At 34.5% G+C, this 22490-nt stretch overlaps 1 protein-coding gene across 1 annotated transcript in view; it reads right to left on the bottom strand.

The window, feature by feature from the left end:
* Positions 1 to 21451, bottom strand: part of LOC122055942 (methionine aminopeptidase 1A-like) — a 30913-nt gene extending 9462 nt beyond the window's left edge. The window contains exons 1-7 of the mRNA XM_042617638.1: positions 21346 to 21451; positions 20890 to 20976; positions 20235 to 20285; positions 19822 to 19995; positions 18962 to 19037; positions 3055 to 3102; positions 2913 to 2957 (exon numbers count right to left, since the gene is read on the bottom strand). Coding sequence (XP_042473572.1) covers positions 2913 to 2957; positions 3055 to 3102; positions 18962 to 19037; positions 19822 to 19995; positions 20235 to 20285; positions 20890 to 20963 — 468 coding nt within the window. The 5' untranslated portion in view covers positions 20964 to 20976; positions 21346 to 21451. The remainder of the gene's footprint in view (positions 1 to 2912; positions 2958 to 3054; positions 3103 to 18961; positions 19038 to 19821; positions 19996 to 20234; positions 20286 to 20889; positions 20977 to 21345) is intronic.
* Between the last annotated feature and the right edge of the window lie 1039 nt (positions 21452 to 22490).

Genomic DNA, 22490 nt, shown 5'->3' with positions numbered 1-22490 from the left:
AAAGAAGCCTAGTAACGGAGCATGTTTCCACCAAAGAACCAGTGTATTAAACTTGCATGCAAACTAGCATGATAAAACCTTTGAAATGTCGTTTCGTGCCGCCCGGCACGGACGATTTTTACCGTTCCGCCGGGCGGCCGAAACCGGCATGGGAGGGGTCCCCGTCTCGGCGGCGTCGGAGGAGACGCGGGACGCCGGAAGCGTCTGGTAGGGTCGTCGGAGCTTCCGGCGCCGCCGGATGCCCCTCGCGGGATCGCCCGTGATCATCGCAGCGCGATCTCGCGTTCTGCCGCCGCGATTTTTTTTCTATTTTTAATAATTTTTTATTTAATTAAATTAATTTAAAAAATTCCCAAGGATGTGTGGAGGATGTGGGATAGTTCAAAGAAGAGGCTTTTATAAACCTTAATTAAATTATCCTAATAAAATATATAAAAAATATATTTAAAATTAAAATAAATTAAATAAATTTTATTAATTAATATTCTGAAAAAAATAATATTTTAAATTTCATTTAAAAATTTTAAAAAATATATAATAATTCTTATTTATATTCTAATGTATTTTTTATTATTTTAAATTTCATTTAAATTTTTTAAAAAATTCTAAAAAAAAATTTAAAAAAATCTAATAAATTATATTTATATTCTGATTTGTTTTATTTTTTAAAATTTTTTTACTTGATATTTTTTACTATTTAAAATATATATTATTTAATTAATAATTAATTAAATGAATAAATAGTTAATTAATTATTATTAATATAAAGTAATATCTTGTATTATTGTTATTATTATTATAGATACTTCTATTTTAATTTGAATTATTAATATATCAATTCTATTTAAATAAAATTATTTTTAATTATTTTTTCTAACAATATTAAATTATTCAATAATTGAGAACTTATAATAAATCAATATACAACTTATTTTTATATACATAATAAACATATTTATCTTATAATTACTATAGATAAATAAAAATTACCGAAACTGTATCGGCACGGCACGATACGATACCGAAATCGTATCGTTCCGGTCTGAGATCGAAACCTCGGCACGGGTCGAAATTTTAAACCTTGGATAAAACCATGACCCAAATGGCCATGTGGGATGACTAAACAAGTCAAGAGCAGACATCATCCACAATGCAGTGAGAAAGGTTGCCCCTGTTTGAGCAATTGGACAAGAGGTTGAGCAAGGATCATCACTAAATCAGCCCACTAGAGATCGGGTCAATTGGAATGCCACAGACCACCTGTCTAAATTCTAAAAATTCTTCAATGGGGATAGGCTTCACAAATGAGGAACCAAGAGAGATCTAATCAAAATGGAGCTGATGTAGGGGAATATCCAGCTCACAAAAGAGTAAAGAAAAAGGACATGAAGCTTCCACTTCAGTAAGGACCCAACGAAACATCTACGAAGCCACAAAGAGTTGCCAACCTATGAGCATCGATGAAGATACTAACTGAAAAGAAATCACAAACAGACCAAATGCATTTCCAAGACGAGGACAAAGTACAGCCAAGTGCAACCAGCTCCCACAACCCCATTGTAAGCTATATTAACATATGAACTACTAGAATTCTTGGTTGAGGATGATCATTACTCCCTTAATGGACAAAACAAGATTCATCACCCATGAGAACTACATTAAGAAAACCCCTGAGAGAGGACTTGTTTAAGCGTATGCCAAGTAATATTATTAAGACCATTTCATAGCCAAGTAGGATGATCGCTACTAATTTGGTTAGGCGCCAGCTCACCACATCAATGGCATGCATGTAACAATCAATTGTGCTCGTCTCTAACAAAGGCAAGTTGAAAACCCACTATTAGGTCAGAGAAAAGCTTTTGTTGTTATTCATGGAAATACGGGGAGCCTGACCATAATAGCAAACTTTTAATAGTAACAAATCCTCCTTGATTATCTCCCAAGAGCCAATAAAATTCAATATTGAAACCATCAGGCTTAGGGCTCTAAAGCTTCCCCATACTTCGAATGGCATAAAAAAAATCTCCTCTTCACTGAATGGGGAAAATCAGAGAATTTGGAGACTTGCCACGACCAGGAAAGAGGGATGGGGATACCCACACAACATAGAAAAATGCCTGAAGGCTGCAAGAATGCACAAGTAATCCATGAGTTTGAACCCTTGAAAGTGGAGATAACATTCCTCTGCTTTCGGTCATTAGCAACCATATGAAAGTATTTCGAGTTCTCATATTCCTCCTTATAGCCCACCTGAGTTTCACCCTTTGTAGCCAATGCCAAGCCTTTCCTATGTTTTTAAATTCTGACTGCACAATTGCCTTCCTAGAGAATTTGCCAAGTATAATTCACAATATCCCTTTATATCTTATCCATTAAGTGACAACCTGAATGCTGAGTAGATATGGGAAAATGTCATTTTTCACAGCATTCCTTTCGATGATTATAAGTGTAATGTGTCAAGCAGATATGGAAAAAGAATTCAGTGGACCTGAATGTTCTACACAAGCAAGTTTATGGGAAAGAAATCACCACCACACCAACAATGAGGTGATTAAATTTCAAATTTGTATTCCCATGAATTATCAACATATGGGTTTTATAGACATTTCATTTAATATCAAATCCAGGTTAAATCATGCAAATTGCATCATGTTTTTCAATCTCTCACAGAACTAAATTGAAACATTTTGGAAATTAAATATTTCTTTTATAATTTTCTGTACTTTTTCTGGTAGGACCAATATCTTCTTATATTTCAATGCCAAATTCTGAAATCAAGAACAAAAAAAAACCCAACATGACTATATAATACTCAAATTTATGGAACCTAAGCTCTGTTTGCTCCAAGGGTACACAATAATACGTAGACAGAAATAAGAAACCACATGCAAATATTGGATTGATTGAATTACCCGGCATGTTTCTCTCATTCGCTCAATTTGCTCAGGCGTCTTGATCTTTAACAATTAGGACAAAGAAATTATCAGATAATTTGAAGATAAGGAGTAATTAATCAAAAACTAGTATAGGCTCTAAAGACAGTATCTTGCTCACCTCCACTATATTCTGGAGGTCACTGCTGGGTTCAATCTTTGGGATACCCTGCCAAAATTTACATAAATGAGATACATTGTATCTTTATAGAAACAAATTATATAAAACCATCGAAGAAGATAGTTCTAAACGCAAATTACAGCTCTCATCTTGCCGTTAACATCAAGTTTCAATAACCATTTTAATACCTGTAACTTCTTTAATCACTTTAACCATCTCATGACTTCACATGTTAGTTCTACATAGCAAATTCAGAGCTAATCAACTAAGATGTACAATATATTAATTTACGCTTAAGAATTTTGGATCAGTAGTTAATGCGTCAATTCTCTTACCTAGGTAGGTTATGACATAGTAAACACTGCACCATCTTAGTTATTGCTACTTAGATTTCAACACAGTTTGAGTTGACATTGGACAACTTCATTTATCACATGTATAATTTTAGACAACCATATTAGAGACTTAGGTCAGCACCCATTTTGGATACTCGTACCAAAGTCCCTATAACATAGATCTTAAGTTGGAATGTTTAAAAAGGACGGCAAAGCCATTAAACCGCATGTCAGTAATTAAAAATGATTCAAAATACAAGATGGTCTTTTGATCTTGACGTGCGCACCATGTCTAAAGCAAGAGAAATCACAAGACCCCTATAACTTAGAGTTAAGCATTTTGGAAACAAGTGGATAGACCTAACAAAGATTAAGTTAATTCTCTCATCTAGGTGGATTTTGATAGTACTTCATTTTATACACTAATTTAAGACTTCGAAGTCACAAAGTTCATAGGCTAGATGATTAATTACTATCTAGTTAACTATTTTGGGTGAGTGATTAGATCTAACAAAATTATTGGGTCATATGTCTCATCTAGGTAGATTATGGTAATATTTGGGTCTTAGAGCAGCCATAATTGCAAGATAAGGATTTTGAAGAGAATTGTATGTAGTGATGGACCACTATTTGACCTCACACATCATCTAATATGAAAATTCTAAGTTATAAGTTGGACTTTGAGTTTTTACAAGGGCATTAAGCCAAAGTGGGAGACTAACACCCTAATTTAACATTAAATGCCAACTTATTGCTAATTAAGGAGATTTTAAGTTGTCAATGAGTAATTACCATTAATTTTGGCTTAAACATTTTGAAACAATAGTTGAGCAAGAAAGTTACTAGTCAAGTTTCTCATCTAGGAGCAAGAAAGTAATTACCATTAATTTTGGCTTAAACAATAGTTGAGTAACAATAGTTCCGAACCCAAAGCTGACTTATTTAATAAATTTATCAAAATCTCCAACCAGCATACAACCCCATTTATAAATAAGTAAACTCACTAATGACCCACTTAATTAAACAGATTAGACCGGTCATTAATGAGTCATGAGACAACCTATTTAATTAAATGGGTCATAGTCGGGTCGAATTACATGACCTATTTTAAAATTTTAAATAAATTTTAAATACAAACTACATCCCATAGATTAAAATCTCAAGTCGTGTTGGTAGATAAAGCTAATAATTTTTAGTTCCAATCACAGTTAGTAAGACTCATCTCCTACCAACAAAACCCTAACTAGGGGAGTTTAGGTGAAGGGAGCATGCTTTTTTTTTTCTAACTTGAATGGATTGTCAATTGTTAGTGCAATCTTTCCCTAGGTGGTTGTATTCAACAAAGATGCTTAGATGTGTTTAGAAAAAAGATTTAAGTTATGTTTCATATGTTAGTGCGAGGCAAATTTAATGAAACTTGAGAAGCTTATGATTTAATAAGGTTGATTCATGGTTGTTGACTTGGCATGGACAAGCTAGTTTAACTCAATAGCGAAGGATGGTTTAGGACATTTGAATAACCGTCAAACAAGGAGCTTTGAGTTGGTTTGGCAGCTTTGACCATAATGGCAAGAGGAGTACTACATAGATGACATAGCGAAAATAGGATGTGTGGACCTGATGAGAGGTGTGCTCTTAAGCAACATAATGTTGCGACAACTTGAAGGCATAAGGGGAATGAGCTACAAGATTGTATAGCTTGTGTAGAGCCTTGAACCTATGAATAAGGATTCCTAGTTGTTTACGGTGACCGAGCTCAATCTCGAAGTTTTACAGAGGCGTAAACAAGTAAAGTCGAGATCTCTGATAGGTTGAGTCGATTGGAGGTACTTTCAATCAACTGATGGCTTGCATTGACTAAGACCCCTAATCAAATAGGGAATGCTCTCCATTAGCATGAGGCAATTGAAAAACGTGTCTAATTAACTCATTATTTGAGTAAGTGGAGACACTTTGAGTCAGCCGATTTCCAGATATGATCATGTTAATAACTCATTAATTTGAATTCCAATCAACTAGAATTGATTCCAACGGACTGTGATAATCAAAAAATGGTCATTGGAAAGTCATGGGAGGCTCGGCTACATCAACAATGGACAGATTCATTTGTGACATTTGTGCACATACATTCAACCCATATTGTTGCTACATTGAGCTAAGATAACCACGACCAAGGATGGATTGTTGGAAGATTACTTGTATAGGATTTAGTAATCTTCTCCCATAAACACTCCTTGTATATTCTTGTAGAGAAGATATTGCTCTTGTAATAGATTTCTCCACTTAAGAAGTAGATTTTATTAGAGAGAATTGTAAGCTTATCCACCAAATGGATATTTAGGTCGTAGAGTAAGAACCAAAGGTAAAGTTCATGCTTTGTGACCAAAAGGTCACGGGTTGAATCCTGGAAACAGCCTCTTGTAAAAAGCAGGGTAAGGCTGCGTATAATGGATCCTTCTCAGGACCCCGCATGGCAGAAGCTTCGTGCATCGGGCTGCCCTTTAGTAGGAACCAAAGGTTCAATTCTGAGATCTAAATCACTATTTTTATAGTTGACTTAAGCGATTATAAATATTTTGTGAGAATTTATCTCCAAGGTAAATTCAAAAAATATTTAGAAACATAATGCATTTAAATACAATAATAATATTGAATGAATAAGAAATTTAATTAATATTTTCATATCTCATAAATATAGAATAGCTTTATCTTTTAATGTTTGGAGTAGTAGTCGTTATATATAATAATATATGTTGCTTTACATATTGGATAGATGATAGTTAGCTTATCCATAAAAAAAAAGAACAATTAATATTTAGATTTTAAATTTCCGCATATTGTTGTGAGTGTTATTTCTCATCTAGTCATCTTTATAATGCTGCTTATTTTATAGAATTCATAACAATTTTTTCAATGACATTTAATGATGCATCTAATAAAGATGTTTTTTGATAAATAATTTAAAACAAAAAAAATATTAGGTAAATTATTTTATATTCATTGTATTTGTCACGTCTTAACGCTTTAGTCACAAGGTAAACTTAAAGTAATTAAGACAAATGTCTCACTAAGACAATACTCTCTAATGTACCTGTAGGTGGATCTCACCCTAACACTAAAATAAGTCTTACAATTTGAGTAGAACCCTTTGCCATCTTATACGAAAAATAAATTTGCAACTCATAAAACGATCAAGATTAGTTATGTATATCGAGAATGCAAATGAATTTTCAAATATATGTACCCCTAACGTCACACCTAATGTTTCACTCTTTTTACTATTAGTGATTTATTGTAAAATTATAAATATAATAACTTATTTAAGAAAATTTTCAAAAATATTATCTTAATATTTTGATGTTATTTGTGTAGATATAATTTTCAATCCTAAATTAAATATTTGGATTTTTGTAATACTATAACATAATATTATGAAATTTAAAATTAAAAATGTACAACAAAATTATTAAAATTACAATTACATAAAAATAAAATGTATTCAATTTACCAAAAGAAGTATGATCATGGACAAGCCCTACAACCTCTGATACCATCCTTTTGTGAAAATCGAAGCAAAATATTCATATAGACATTTAGTCATATTAGTGCTCATCCAACTCAAACAAATAGTCTTGCACATTGAACTTCAAAATGAGATGAACCAATTATACTTTTGCTTGACTTCCACAAAAATATTCTTCTATATATTGTATCTTAGCCACCATAGCTCATGATATACTAATCATTTTAATATCTACACTAGTCTAGTGCAGTAATTATGCGTTGAAAGACTAAAAAGACTTGTTAATGAAAGAAACCTTGTAGTTGTACACGTCTCAAGGATTGGTTGGATACATAGAAACTGTTGAATACTTCTAAGATTCCCTTGATTGTAGGGATTATGAGTGATTTGGATTCCCTTGATTATTGGGGTTGAGATTGATCTTGATTGTATTCCCTTGACCGTAGGGATTGAGATTGATTTTTCTTTTCTCTCCTTATGTATATAAATACCTACATGTAAACATACTAATGATAAGATAGAGATATTTTCTCTTTTCTACATGGTATCAGAGCGAGGTTGAAAGGCAACGCCTTTTTTTTCTGCACCACCGTTCCTTGCGCCGCAGCATCGCCCAACGATGCCGCCCTTCTCCTCTTTGAGAACTAACGCCGGCATTTTCCTACGTCGTGAGCACGCCATCCTTCAACCTCTCTTGCAGTCCGGCAACGGAGAGAAGTTAAGGGAGATCAGCAGTTTAGCGACGACAGGGATTATTCTTCCTGCAATTCCACCGTCCTCACCTATCTTCTTCATCGCTTGAGCCTTTCTTCGCTGTGTGCCCTCTTTCACTGAGCTGATCAATGGTTTTCTACGGTACTCCAAAGTCGGATATTTCAATGTTTACCAACCACATCACTGCACCACTCTCTTTCGAGCAGTTAGATGGTAAGAACTACTCTTCTTGGATCTCTCACATTGAGCTTTGACTTGTTGGACAGGGTTATGAGACACATCTCACTCACGCCGAAGAGGATGTCCAAATCGTCGATCGTCCTCTATGGAAAAAGGTTGACGCCCAGTTGTGTTGCATTATCCGAGCCACCATCTATCCATCTCTTAGGGATGTCTTCATCACTCACAAAACCTGTAACTCTATTTGGGCATAGGCTCAACAACTCTTTACAAACACCTCTCCGCGACTCTATCAGGTTTGTGAAGATCTCATGACCATGTTAAGAATTCAATGTCTACCTATCTAGGTTCAATCTTTAGCCTTCTTTGTGACTTCAATGAACTACTTCCATTTGCGGACACTCCTGTTGCGGAGTTTGAAAATCGAAAGAAATTTTTTATATCTCTGCCTTTATATGGTCTGCCCACAAATTATTCTCATGTTCACGATCAAATCCTGGGCAGCCCTACAGAAGCTACCATGCTATCATATACAGTACCTGGGCAACTCTCCTCCGTGTACCTATCAAAGTCTTGTCGTTGCCTCCTTCCGTTTATGTTGACTCGTCAACTTTGATCTCTCGAAACAACAACAGTGACCTCCACCTCGTAAGGGTGGCAAAGGGCATCCTTGGTGTGATCACTGCCACCGACAAGGACACACGATTGATAAGTGTTGGAGTCTCCATGGTTGACCACCTCGCGCTACTTAGATCACTCAGGGTTCTATCGCTTCTTCAGCTTCCGGTGCACAATTGCCACCGGATCTGACCCCACCACCTTCCTATGATAACTTTTTGAAATGGTATAAGGATCATCGGGCTTCAGATTCCACTGCTGCCGTCGCACACGCTAGTAATTCCTTTGTTGGCATATCTCGCTCTTCGGGTCCTTGGGTTCTTAGACTCATGACTTCGACTGACTATTCTGTCTTTTATCACCACTCATCTACTGGTTGCATCTACTTAAAGGTTTATGTTGATGATATTATCATCACAGGTAGTGATCATCTCAGGATTTCTCAAGTAAAACGACATCTTTTCAAACATTTCACCTCGACAAACTCAAATATTTCTTCGGGATAGAAGTAGCACAATCTAAAGATGGGATCATCATATCCCAAAGGAAGTATGCAATGGATATTCTGGAAGAAACAGGAATGTTAAACTCAAAGACAGTCACAACCCCATGGATCCTAATGTCAAGCTCCTGCCAAATCAGGGGAGCCTCTTCCAGATCCTGAACGGTACAGACGATTAGTAGGGAAACTAAGTTACCTTACTGTTACTTGTCCGAATATCTTGTTTGCAGTAAGTGTAGTAAGTCAGTTTCTCAACTTTCCATGCAAGGAACATTGGGATGTTGTGACTCGCATTATTCGATATATCAGAGGCGCAACAGGAAATGGTCTTTTGTATGAAGACAAAGGACATACTCAAGTTGTAGGATATTTTGATGTAGATTGGTAGGATCTCCCATGATAGAAGATCCACTTCTGGATTTTGTATATTTATAGGAGATAACCTTGTTTCTTGGAAAAGCAAAAAGCAGAATGTTGTGGCAAGATCCTATGCAGAGGCAGAGTATCGAGTTATGACCATAGCCAGTCAAGAGCTTATATTGCTAAAATAGTTGCTTCGGGAACTAAGATTTGGAGACGTTACACAAGTATCACTTATATGTGACAGCCAGGCCGCCATGCGTATCGCCTCGAACCCAATTTTTTATGAGAGGATAAAACATATTGAAGTTGACTGTCACTTTGTCAAAGAGAAAGTCATATCTGGAGAAATATCTATAGCTTTGTCAATTCATATGATCAACTAGCAGATATATTCACTAAGTCACTAAGAGATTCCCAAATTGACTACATATGTAACAAGTTTTGTGTATATGATCTATATTCTCCAGCTTGAGGGGGAGTGTTGAATACTTCTGAAGATTCCCTTGATTGTAGGAATTATGATTGATTTGGATTCCCTTGATTATTAGAATTGAGATGGATCTTGATTGTATTTCCTTGACGGTAGGGATTGAGATTGATATTTCTTCTCTCTCTTTATGTATATAAATACCTATATGTAAACATATTAATGATAAGATAGAGAGATTTTCTCTTTTCCATAGAAACGAAGTCAATTCGACTTATACAATAAAACCAAGCTAAGTATAGCATGGCCTCACCCACCTCTTTCACACATGGCAAGTAAAAAGTAATTATGTGGTACATAGAACTATGTATTAGGCAAACCTTGTGGAAGGCCTAAAAGCCTATGTTTAAAATATTTTAATTACAAATTTAAGATGCAATTTTCAATACAAATATGCTCCATAACTTAATAATTAAATCATTAAGATGTAAATATTAATTGCCTTCAACGTAACAAGATATAAATTATTAAGCATTACTTAATCCCACACCGCCCATGACTGCTATCCATTCTCACATGTAGACTCATCCACCTTCCTTGAGCTTCACCCTGCATGTTGTGTAATCCCTCTTCGTCCCTAGCTCGTAGAATATTCTACTACTAGAGGTTCCAACCCCTACACCACACAAAAGCTTTCCAACCAACACATTTATCACCCTCCTTCACTACTGGCACAAAAGCTTCCCTACAATCACCCCTCGAGCTATGGTGCAATGGCAAGGTGCCCGTGCAGTCTTCCAAGCACCCACAGTTCAATTCCTAGCTATGACGCACTGCAAGGCATTTTCCTCTAGTGGGATGACAAACCTGAGATGTTGGGTTGTTGTGCCGCCTGTTGCAAGCACTTCTGTATTTACCCTGATGGCGGAAACTTCTGTGGAGTTGAGTCGGTCATCCTAGGATTAGTTGGCCTGAATGGCTGGATTCCTGGTACTAGCTAAAAAAAAGCTTCTCTACAACCTATGAATACTGCTCATTCTCATGTAGACTCATCCACCACCCAGTTTCGCCTTGCCCTTTGTGTAATCATCTTCATCCCAAGCTCGTAGAATCTTCTACTACTAGAGGCTTCACCCCCTTCGCTACACACAAAAGCTTCCTTGGCAGCACTTTTATCACCCTCTTTTGCTCTCTAAACCTTACGTTGTAACTAGATCCATCTACCACCTCTCTCGTATGTAGGCAAACAGTTACACTTTTCTATGATGACATTATATCGATTCGATCAACCAAAATGATATGTGTTGATCATGTTGATAGAAACCATCCAAAATAAAGAAGCTTTCTGTATAAGCAATATTAGTGTATCCATGCAGAATATTAACAAAGGTAACATATATATTTTAGTAATATAATATTTATTAATATTAAACTATGAGTTAATGTTCAATAACATAACAGTAATAATATCTTATTAGCCGCATTAGCAAAGGCATTTGCATTTTGCATCGTCTGCAGCTGTCTTTTGGTCTACCTCTAGAACACGAGAACACCAATTGAGAACTTTAAGCAAGCGATACACACAATATTAGTGATGCAGTCACTTGATTTTCGTAAAGTTGGCATGGTCAACCAGTTTTTGGAATAATCCACATCTAATTGTAAATAAAATATGCCAATACTAAAATTACTAGCCTCAATAATGTAAAAATATAAAATCAATATTCATAATCAAATCAAGGTAAAAAAAGATCACCTAGAGAATGAGGTATCCTAATAGTTCTCCCCATTAACTTCAAAATGGTATTGCAACCGCATACTGTAAGATGTCACAAAGTTAGTTAGACCACACTAACACCCCACCCTCCTCCCCACCCCCAAAAGCCCACTGCCTCTTGTTCTGCTTGAATGTCAATTGCTTCTTTTCTTCAACCCAAGACTTCCACGACAGGAGATCATTTGTGAGGAGAAAAAAATAAAAAGTATGCAAGCCATTGTGGTCTCATCTTCAGCCAAGGTGTGCTCTGGTCCTCATCTTCCTGCAGATCTTCCTTCAATGCTAGTGATAGCAGCTTTTGCAATCTAAATTTGCTCCTTGCTCCACAGTTCTAGGAAATCTATGATCTAGCTACCCCTTGAACAATCTTCATCTTATTCCAATGTATTTCTTCTTGCGTCATTAAATATCAGATCTCATCGGCAAAATTTTGTTTTCTGCATATTTTATTGAACTTATCAGGTTATCTTCCAATTTCTTCCCAGAACAAAATTCCAAATTAGTTTTCTTGTTCTCTTTTCATTTATAGAGAACATCTCTGACCAAAGTTTGTTTCCTACTGAACTGTGATGCTTATCACCACCTTTACTAGTGATTCATCTGAGGACATTTTTCATGATGGGATTCTTGGCAGAAGCTCTTCACTGCTAGATCAACTATTAATAAAAGAGCATCAATGCTTTCTGAAATGGCAGACTACACAGGGTATTTCAGCTTTGGTTCACAGAGAGTGGTAACCCTATAGCCAGCATAACATGTTACAAAGTTGATCACTTGGATTCTAGCTTCACAAGATTTTGAGTATATGCACCCATGGAATAAAATTTCAACCTGTGTCGGTCGGCATAGACGAGATTTTTCATTTTGCTCCCGCACCGAGACACGGAAGAAACTAGCACCACTATCTTGACCTCTCGATCCATCTTCCATGCATCTCCTCGTGATCTCCTTGACAATTAATGTCCTCAACCTCACTATCTGTCCACACAATCTCCTGAATCACATGAGGGTGAAACCCTAATTTAACTAGTTCTCCACACGTTAGCATCTCATTTAGCATGGGTGACGATTATAACCTCCCAACAGAGCAGCACCTCCTTCCCCCAACATCCCAATGGATAGTGCTTCCTCCTCCAGACAAACAATACCTCCTCCAGCATCAACCACGCCTCCAACTATCAGAAGAAACAATGCCTCCTTTTCCTCCAGCATCGTTGATACCTTCAACCTCCAGCTTAAGCTTCTTCACTTCTTCCTCTTCTTCTTTCTCCTCCTCATCCTCCTTAACCTCCGTTCTCTGACTATTGCCAATACAGTGCTCCTATGTGTTGGCATTTCAGGCATTCCATGTGCTTGTTTAGTATGTTTATTTATGCTTCATATTTCTCTTTCTAATAGTCAAATTTGCATCCCTATATTTCTTGCTGCAAGATAGAAAAACTGACATGGGAAATTGATTCAATAAATGACACTTTTGAGCCAAAGGCGTCCCTTTCTGGTCATAAAGTTGCAGTGACATCATTTATGGTGGGTGGCATGCTTTACTCTGCCTTACGCAATTATATATATTGTTACGCATGTATATAAATATGTATCAAAATTGTACCAGTATGTTATAATATGATATGGAAATCATATCGTTCCGGTCAGCCCTAAACTAGAGCACAATTCAAAATTTTAGCACCAACTCCAGTAACATTGATGACTAATAAACATAAACTCCAAATTGAACCAATGAATGCTGCCCCTTGAGATTATATTTCTCTTCCAGAACCGTCCCAAATCTAAAATTTTATTTGCATCTCCCCATTGCTTTTCAAAAAGGTCCCTCTTATGGTACTACTTTACATATTCTTTTAGATATCTCTTATGCTTCTCTATCACCTTGTTATTTTGCCTTCATTTCATTTAACTTCACGTTGCATTCTAAGATTGCTTTAGAGGCACTATCTAATTAGGTATGTGATAGGCTATGGTTGATGAGATGACGGTCTTACATCCTAACGACACTTAAGAGTTAGTTCTCTTCCACCTTACAAATCTTTACAGTTGGACATAAGTGGATATTCACTATTAAGCTCACACCTATAAAGATATTATCAATCAATTGAAGATTCACTTGATAGCTAAAAGATTAACATTAATTTTAAAAAAGATGAGCCTTCATACATTTTTTTCTACAGCTAAAAAAACATCAGCTAACCTTTTTCTTACATTGGTAGTTATATCTAAGTGAGCATCATATCAATTAGACATTAAGAATGATTTCCTTTAAGGTAATCTATATGATGAGGTATAGAAAGAGTATCCTCCTAGATTTAGTACTTGGAGGGTAGAAAGGTCTATTGCATAAACTAAAGAAGTTTTCTATGACCTAAAATAATTTTCTAAGGATGGTTTAGTAAATCAGCTTTGCTCTTCTTTAGTTGGGATAATCAAAAGTATACAAGCTCACTTTCAGTTCGTTATTGTTTATGTAAATGATATCATCATTGATTATGACTATTTAAATAAAAAAAACTCAAAGCATACCTGCACCAGCAATATTGCATGCCCAACCTAACAATCTTGGCAACATAAAATACTATCTTGGCATAGGGAGAAATCTATATCTCTCAAGGAAAGTAAGTGTTTGGCATGCTCGATGAGATTGATGTGTTAAGAGTAAAGTGATTTTAATGTCAAGTTGAAGTAAAAAAACAAGAGTAATTATTATTTGATTTATAGAAGTACACAAGATTAATTGAAAAGGTGAAGTCACCACTTGTCAAAAGTGTGAGGTGCAAAAAAGCACTCTAGGGTCTAGGGGCACAAAGTGAAGAACACACTTTACAGAAAAAAAAATGCAATAAACAAAATATTTTAAAAAACTAAAAATAAATCAAAAGTTTTTGAAAATATGATGGAGTTGTAATATTTGGCATGGTTAAGACATCTGAAATCAATAATAATCAATCAATAAAAAAATATAAAATAACAATAACCAAGTTTTATCTCACTAGGTGGGATCGACTATATGGATCCTTTTACGTCATTTAACTCTATCTCCTATAATATCATCATCTATACTTAAATAAATTTTATCATGTTTTATTATTACTAACCAAGTCTTTTTTGATTTTCCTCTTTCTCGTTTGATATGTGTGCTTGTCATAATTTCACATCACCTATCGCCTAACTGGAGCATTTATTTGTCGTTGTACCATCTTAAAGGTATCTCTAAGAGTTTCCCTCAATAGATGCAGCTCAAGCTTTCTCTCTCTAATGCTCTTATTTCTTATTTTGTCCATCCTCGTATGTCCACACATCCACCTTAACATCCTTATCTCTACAACTCTCATCTTCTACTCATATGCTTGAGTTATAGCCCAACATTCAGCTCCATATAATATAGCAGATCTAACTGCGATGTTGTAGAACTTTCCTTAAAGTTTTAGATGTACTTTACGGTTACATAAAACACCCGGCACCCTCCTCTATTTCAACCATCCTCTTTACAATCCCTCCATCGTTTTGCAAAAATAATCCTAAATGTTTAAAGTTCTCGATTTCGAACAACTCATCATTTCCTATTTTAATAATTATCTCATTAAACTAAAATTCTATATATTTAGTGTTTCCTGCCAAGATTATAGTTTAGCATTTACTCCTTCACGTATTTCATCTACCAAAATAATATCATCTGCCAACAACATGCACCACGGTACTGTGTCTTGAATATGTGTAGTGAGTTTGTCTATAATTAGTATAAAAAGATAGAGACTTATAGTTGATCATTGATGTAACCCTATCTTTATTGGAAATGTTTCAGTTACTTTGCCCGAAGTCTTTACTAGGACCGTTACATCCTTGTACATATTCTTAATTAATTTAATATATGTTACGCTAACACCTCTCTTTTTTAGAATTCTCCCTATAATTTTTCTTGGAACTCTATCATAAGCTTTTTCTAAATCAATGAATATCATGTGTAGATCTTGTTTTCACTCTCGATATTTTTCAATTAGTTATTTATGAAGATGTATAACTTCTATTGTCGACCTTCCAAGCATGAACTCAAATTGATTTTCGGTCATTGTGGTCTCCTTGCTTAATCTTTTTTCTATTACTTTTTCTCAAAGTTTCATGACATGACTCATTAGTTTAATACCCCTATAGTTTGCATAATTTTATACGTCTCCCTTATTTTTATACAAGGGAACTAGAGTACTTATCCTTTATTGATCAGACATTTTTTTGTTTTCAATATCATGTTACATAATTTTGTAAGTCATTCAATACCCATTGTACATCCCATTTAAAGCCTGTTTACTTCTAAAGTTTGAATTCTACGATAAAAATTTAAATTTCTATACTCATTTGACCTATCTAAATTACCTAAGTTAAGTTAGTCACCTAAACCTTCATTAAAAAGTTGATGAAAATACCTCTTTCACCGCTCTTTTATTTCTCTATCGTTTACTAGTACCCTGTTACATTCATCTTTAATATATTTTATTTGGATAAAAAAAATACAAAACAGTAAAAAAAATTAATAGAAAATAAATTAACATGGATTAAGGCAACTGAAATCAATAATAATCACAACTACAACTCAAATCAATAATAATCACAACTGAAATCAATAATAATAAATAAATAATACAAAACAGTAAAAAATAAGATTCTTACCAATATTGAGAAAGCAAATAGCAAAGGAAAATGGAAGAAGATGAGGCGGCGACAAGGCGGATGGGCGATGACGACCAGGCAAACTATGGGAGGTAGAGGGCTAGAGGCGAGAGAAGATCGATTGATTTAATGAGGGTTTAAGGTTTCAAGTCTTTCACCTTGGCAGTGGAGGCAGGAAGTGGCGAAATGCAAACAAGAGGCAACTAGAGGTGAGAGAAGATGGGTTTAGGGCTTTAAGCCTTTCACCTTGGTGGCAGCTAGGCAAACGGGAGGTGGCGAAAGACGGACGGGAGGCGGAGGGCCAGAGGCGAGACTCATGAGAATATCGATGGGTTTAAGGCTTTTAAGCCTTTCCCTTTAAAAAAAAAAAATTAATAACTCTGCTAAACTTAAAAAGAACAAAAAATTGACTTCTTTAAAGCACAAAAGTGCACACCTCGAACTTTAACGAGAAGCGCAATGAAGCGCACGCTTCAGAGACCTCGTGCGCTTCCGAGGTCTCTCAAGCACAGGGCTTGCGCCTTGCATCGCTTTGCACTTAAGTAAGCAAAGCGCAATGCTCGCTTTTGACAACTATGGGTGAAATATATAGTACTAGCCCTGAAATCTCTTTTTTTACTTTGATTCGTCAATTTCTTGAGACTTTAAATCATAACAAATAGGAAGCAACCTAAAATATTATATGATATTTCAAGAGTAAATAAAAGAAAAATGTCTCCCGCAAGTAGGAAATCCACTTTAGAATATTATGTTATTCTTAAAGACGATCTTACACCTTGGAAAACTAAAAAGGCAATCATTATATCCACGTTAACCAAGGGGCAAAGTAAGTTCAAAAATCATAACTCTTGTTATATAAGCTTATCTAACTCAAACCATTAATGACTAAGCTAGAATGATGTTCTAATAAATTAATAAAGTATTATTATGAATATCATGTTGTCCTACATATTGCTTCCAATCTTATCTTTCATGAGGATGAATAAAGTATACCAGCAAAAAAAGCAATAGAAGGAGATCCTAATTAACTAGCAAATTTACTCATTATATCTTTTATAAAGTCCTAGAATTGAGCGTATTAGTAGGATTTACAATATCAGTAATGTAGCTTGAAAGGGAATGTTGAGGTGCAAAAGAATTGGGTTTAATTTAAACATACCGAGATGAGGGGAGTAAATATAAAAGAACAAAAATGATATTCTGTATCAGGGGTAAAGGGGACTACCTAGAGATGAGATACCTTAATAATTTTTCCCATTAGCTTCTAAAGCTAGAGTTTATTTCCAACAAAAAAATTTCAAATCTCGAGCAAATATTGATCCTGAATGTGGTAAAAATCAGTAAGATGAAACCATGGTTAAAACATCTCTACAAACCCAATGGCATTCATATTAGAAAGTGTATTCATACTTTTGTCTTCAGCCTAGCCATAAAACTGATACATTTCTATAAGCTTGAGTACAGTTTTAATCATTTCATATAATTAAGTTACATAATACAAGAGCTATTATAGCAGAACCCACACCCTCATCAAAATCATAAACTGCCCCCCTACCTAAAGAATATCACGCAAGTCACAGAATCCATTCAGTCACAAAATGGTAAATGTGATCAAAATGCATAAAAATGAAAGTAGATAGGAAAAGTTAGTCCTCTTCAAGGTTCAAAAATCTCGAATCGTGCCAAAGTTTCGGTCTTTGATTGGAACCATACTGTTTCAATATCATGTCGATGTTTCGATGCATGCTGCAGATAATAGATTGGAGTTGAAGGAAGCAGATGAAACATAGGAATGAGTTTGTACCGAGCAGATTTTAAATCTTGTACCTGTCTCATGAAATAGTTGAAAGATATCATTCTAGTAAATTACCGAAACTCAATACCAATAAGCACAATATCTCCTTTTGCTTCATCTCCTTCCTCGTTCAATCTCAATTCTATCACTGACACCCTACATTAGAACGTCAGCATGATAGTGGAACCTAATACTACCTAATACTGAAACAATATTTTTCCGATCAAATACCGAAACTACAGCATGATCTTGATATCAAGTGGTATTTAGGGGTGGCATCGGCCGGTTTGGTCTAGTTTTACCCTACTACGGTTTTATGTTTTCGGTTTCGGTTTTAAAGATTTTTGATCCAAAACCAAACCATTTTATTACGGTTCGGTCCGGTTTTTATTGTAATACGGTCCGGTTTATACGGTCGGTTATATACGGTTTATACAATGAATTAAATTGATTTTATGCTACTACAAATATTAGTTTAGAGACAAAGAAAAAGTATCAATTTATTAAAATAATTATGAATTTAAAGTAATACTAAAATTTTATTATCCGGTAACAATAAATAAATATAAATATATAATTTGATTATGCTATTATATTATAAATGATTAGAAACTAATCCACTTGTATGATCTAATATCCATAAAAATAATGTTTTAAGTATAATACGGTCGGTTCGATTTTCTTTGGTTTTTTGGGAGTCAAAACCGTAAACCGAACCGAATAATCAAAATTTAAAAAACTTAAACCGAAACCGGCCGAAACACCGAAAAAACCGAACAAAAAAAAACGAAATTTTTCGGTTCGGTCGGTTTTTCCAGTTTGAACCGAATTATGCCCACCCCTATTGGTATTGAATTTCGATGATTTACCGAAACAATACATTTCAACCGTTTCGCCCAGCACACAAGATTTCAAACCATGGTCCTCTTTTTTTACATCCCAACAGTAATTAGAAGTATGGAAACAATGAAGTATGAAAAGAAGAGAAATGATTAGACTTACACTATCTGCCCAATCTGGTTTTTCAATTCCCTCTGGTACCAAACGCTGCTTGGATATTGGATATGGCCTTAATGTTCTGTAAAATTGGAAAATGTGAGTTCCACAAAAACCAAAAAATAAAAGAATAATTTAGACCCATCAGAAAGAGTCATTTAGATTTCAGAGCTTAGCTCAAAAAACAATGTCAAAATGGTAGCATTTGCAGCTAATAGAGAAAGCTCCAACAAATGGAACCAATATGATCTTAATGATCAATAACTTTAGTAATTTTATAGCCTGACAAGAGCTGTAATGCAAAGCTAACAAATAAGACACTCTTGAGAAAGTTCAATGGGATAAAATGTAGTACAGTGCAATTGAAATACTATCAATTGATTGCGGAACCAAAAGAGGTGACCACAATAACAAATAACATTTATAGTTAGTTACGCCTCAAACTACATCAATTAGAGGAAGCTTGAAGAGTATTTTTGTATTCATATCTACCACTCATGAGGGCGATAAAGTATTCCTTGTGGTTCCAAGTTCATGCAACACAGTATTCAACCAACTTGCTCAGAAGTAGGACTGGACAAGATTGCACACACATACATACATATACATGCATACACACATATATATGTATGTACGTGTATATATATACATATACATATATATGTGTGTGTGCATACATATATATGTGTGTGTGTGCATACATATATATGTACATGCATAAATATATGCGTGTGAGTGTGTGTGCATATATATAGACACACATACATATATATCTATATATATAGTTGTCCATAAATTCATGGATATCAAGCTAAGGTAATTCCTTCTAGGTACAAACATGAATTAAGATGGAAACAAAAGAATACCCTGTCCAATCAAAATGGGGAAGTTGAGATGTTCGAGTTTGGCCTTTCCTTAAGCAATATAGCCAACCATCAGAAGACTGGTTGGATGGAACACTTCCACTAACATGTCCCAAGTTTGATCCAACATGTACGGACTTATGAAAGCTCCAAGAAGCTTTAAAACAATCTTGTGTGCTGCAAGTAAATTGATGTTTCGAACTTAATAGATATATAACATATAATCTACCAGATCAGAAGGGAAACAGATAGTATAAGAACTTAAAAGCAAGTCAGAGATTCAACCAATCCTGGAACCAGAGCTTAGAATTCTCTTTTTCTTTTATCAAAGATGTCCCTTTATAATGAAATGAGGACCCTCCAAATATAGTAACAAGATTTAAAACATAATAAATAAGGCAGAAAATGTGACAAACCAGAATGCAGCACCTTGTCGAGGTAGCTTTAGCTCCACACATTTGGGGCATCTACATAGAAATCACAAAATGACATATCATAAATAAAGTACTTACAAGGAACAGGGTATATTCAAAGATTACATGTGACAAAATTTTAAAAATTGAAAATAACATATCCAAATATGCAATACAATGAAGTACGAATTAGAAATCAACATGGTTGTTAATTATATGTTTTTTCCTACTGTAATCCCTCATGTCATTCATAGGAATTCATCATCACTCAAATTTTCATTTTTTTTCTTATCAATTCTAAAGTGTAAAGATAGTGTCAAAGAATACAATATACTCACAAATACATACAAGCTTAATTTCACAATATGCAAACAAGACATATTGTGCCATCATCACATATTATGAGATTGATTGCAAAGTATTATAACCAAATATTCCTCAAATATTCAGTAATTTCTAGTTGACTCAAAGAACCTGCTGATTAACCCACATATCTCTTCAATCCCATTAGAAAGATAGAACAAATAAACTTGAGTTAATAAAAGTTGGAATCAGAATTTAATTTTTGAAACACTAGTGACCAGCATATGCAACAACCTTCACAAATAAATTCATCGATTCATTAATCCATAATGTTGAAATTGATCAAAACACTTACTGAAGAAAAGCGGGTTTGCCACAACGAACACAGGAAAGAGATGATTCAGTTGGTGAGCTCGAATCCTTGTCCATCAGGGAAAGAGTTCTGTATCATCAACAAGAAATTCATATGAATTCCACATCATATTCAAAAAGAAAAAAATGAAATATAATTCAAAATTTTCAATTCCTACAAAGAGATTGAATCTCGAACTTAGGCATAGAAAACATTACAATAGAGCACTTCAGCAGAAACACGAGAAAAGGTCCGAATTCAAAATGAAATATTCAATTCGGTAACCAACTTAGAATTAAAGACTTTTTTCCATCAAGAAGATTCCAAACTTGCAGTCCAAAACAACAAGAAAACACCAGAAACTGAATCATCTTATTCAAAGATGGAGAGCAAATCACGAATTTAGCTGGACCAAGGTAAAAATGAAGGGAAACAATAAAGTAAAAAGAGGTATCTTACTGGAGTATTCGGATACTAATTAGTAGCCCTGGAGGAAGGAGAGCGATATGGCGGATCGAGGGACTAGGGTTTTGGCGAGGAAGAAACGACGACCGGAAATGGACAGGGCCTTTTAAACAAAAAAGGTAATTGGACTTTTATACCCTCAGGGGAAAATCAAATTTGAAAATATTTTTTCCTTATCTTAAAATTAAAAATTGAAAATTGAAAATTAAAAATTAGGTTTATCAAAATAAAGATATATTCACCTCAAATTTTATAATTTTGTTTCATTTAATATTAAATATGATGACTGGCGGTGTAAAACGACGGCTCTTGTTATAATTTTGTTTTATTTAATATTAAATATGATGACTAGCGGTGTAAAACGACTGCTCTTAATTCACTCTTTTCTTCTCTGTCCTTTGCAGGTAAAATTCTCTTTTTTATTTCCTCTCCTCTTTTCTCTCTTCTATTTTCTTTTGTTTTTTTTATCATGATGAAAATAGCACAACTTAAATCTCACTTCTAGTTTTTTTATTTTTTAATCATACTGATTTTTAAACAGCAACCCCAACTTATCTCTCTTCTATTTTTTTTTTTTATTATACTAAATTTTAAACATTAGCACCCCAACTTATACATCAATACTATCAATAATATTTTTCAAAAATAATAAAGAATGACATATTTAGACTCTGAAACACTTAAAAATTGATAATAGTTAAAATGGGTATAATGAGAATTCTCTAGATTCATTAATGAGTTTTGATCAAAATCTATTGATAAATCTAAGAGATTTAGATTTAAAAAAAGTTGGCATATAATAGAAGAGGATAATACAGTGAAGGTATTAATAGCGTTCATGTCTGGTTCTGACATCTCTACAATAAATTATACATATGTATCAATTGTTTTAAAGTCATAAAGTTTGAAAATTTGTTAATCACTGTTATTAATGACTTCAAGTTGGTATCTCTAGGCATTTATAGACGGTGAGACACTTCAGAAACTTGTAGCACTTGGAATGAGTCCGATCAGAGCTCTTTAGGTCCATTAATGAGTTTTAACTGAAACTCATTGATGGACCTAAGAGATTTGAATTTATGAAAAATTGGCATGAAATGGAAAAGCTGAGTGTACAGAACATACAGATGGTGTGTAAA

This window comes from Zingiber officinale, chromosome 3B, assembly GCF_018446385.1.
Source record: "Zingiber officinale cultivar Zhangliang chromosome 3B, Zo_v1.1, whole genome shotgun sequence".
Classification (NCBI taxonomy): Eukaryota; Viridiplantae; Streptophyta; class Magnoliopsida; order Zingiberales; family Zingiberaceae; genus Zingiber; species Zingiber officinale.
Note: the sequence above shows the minus strand (reverse complement) of the source record. Positions and strands in the feature narration are given on the sequence as shown.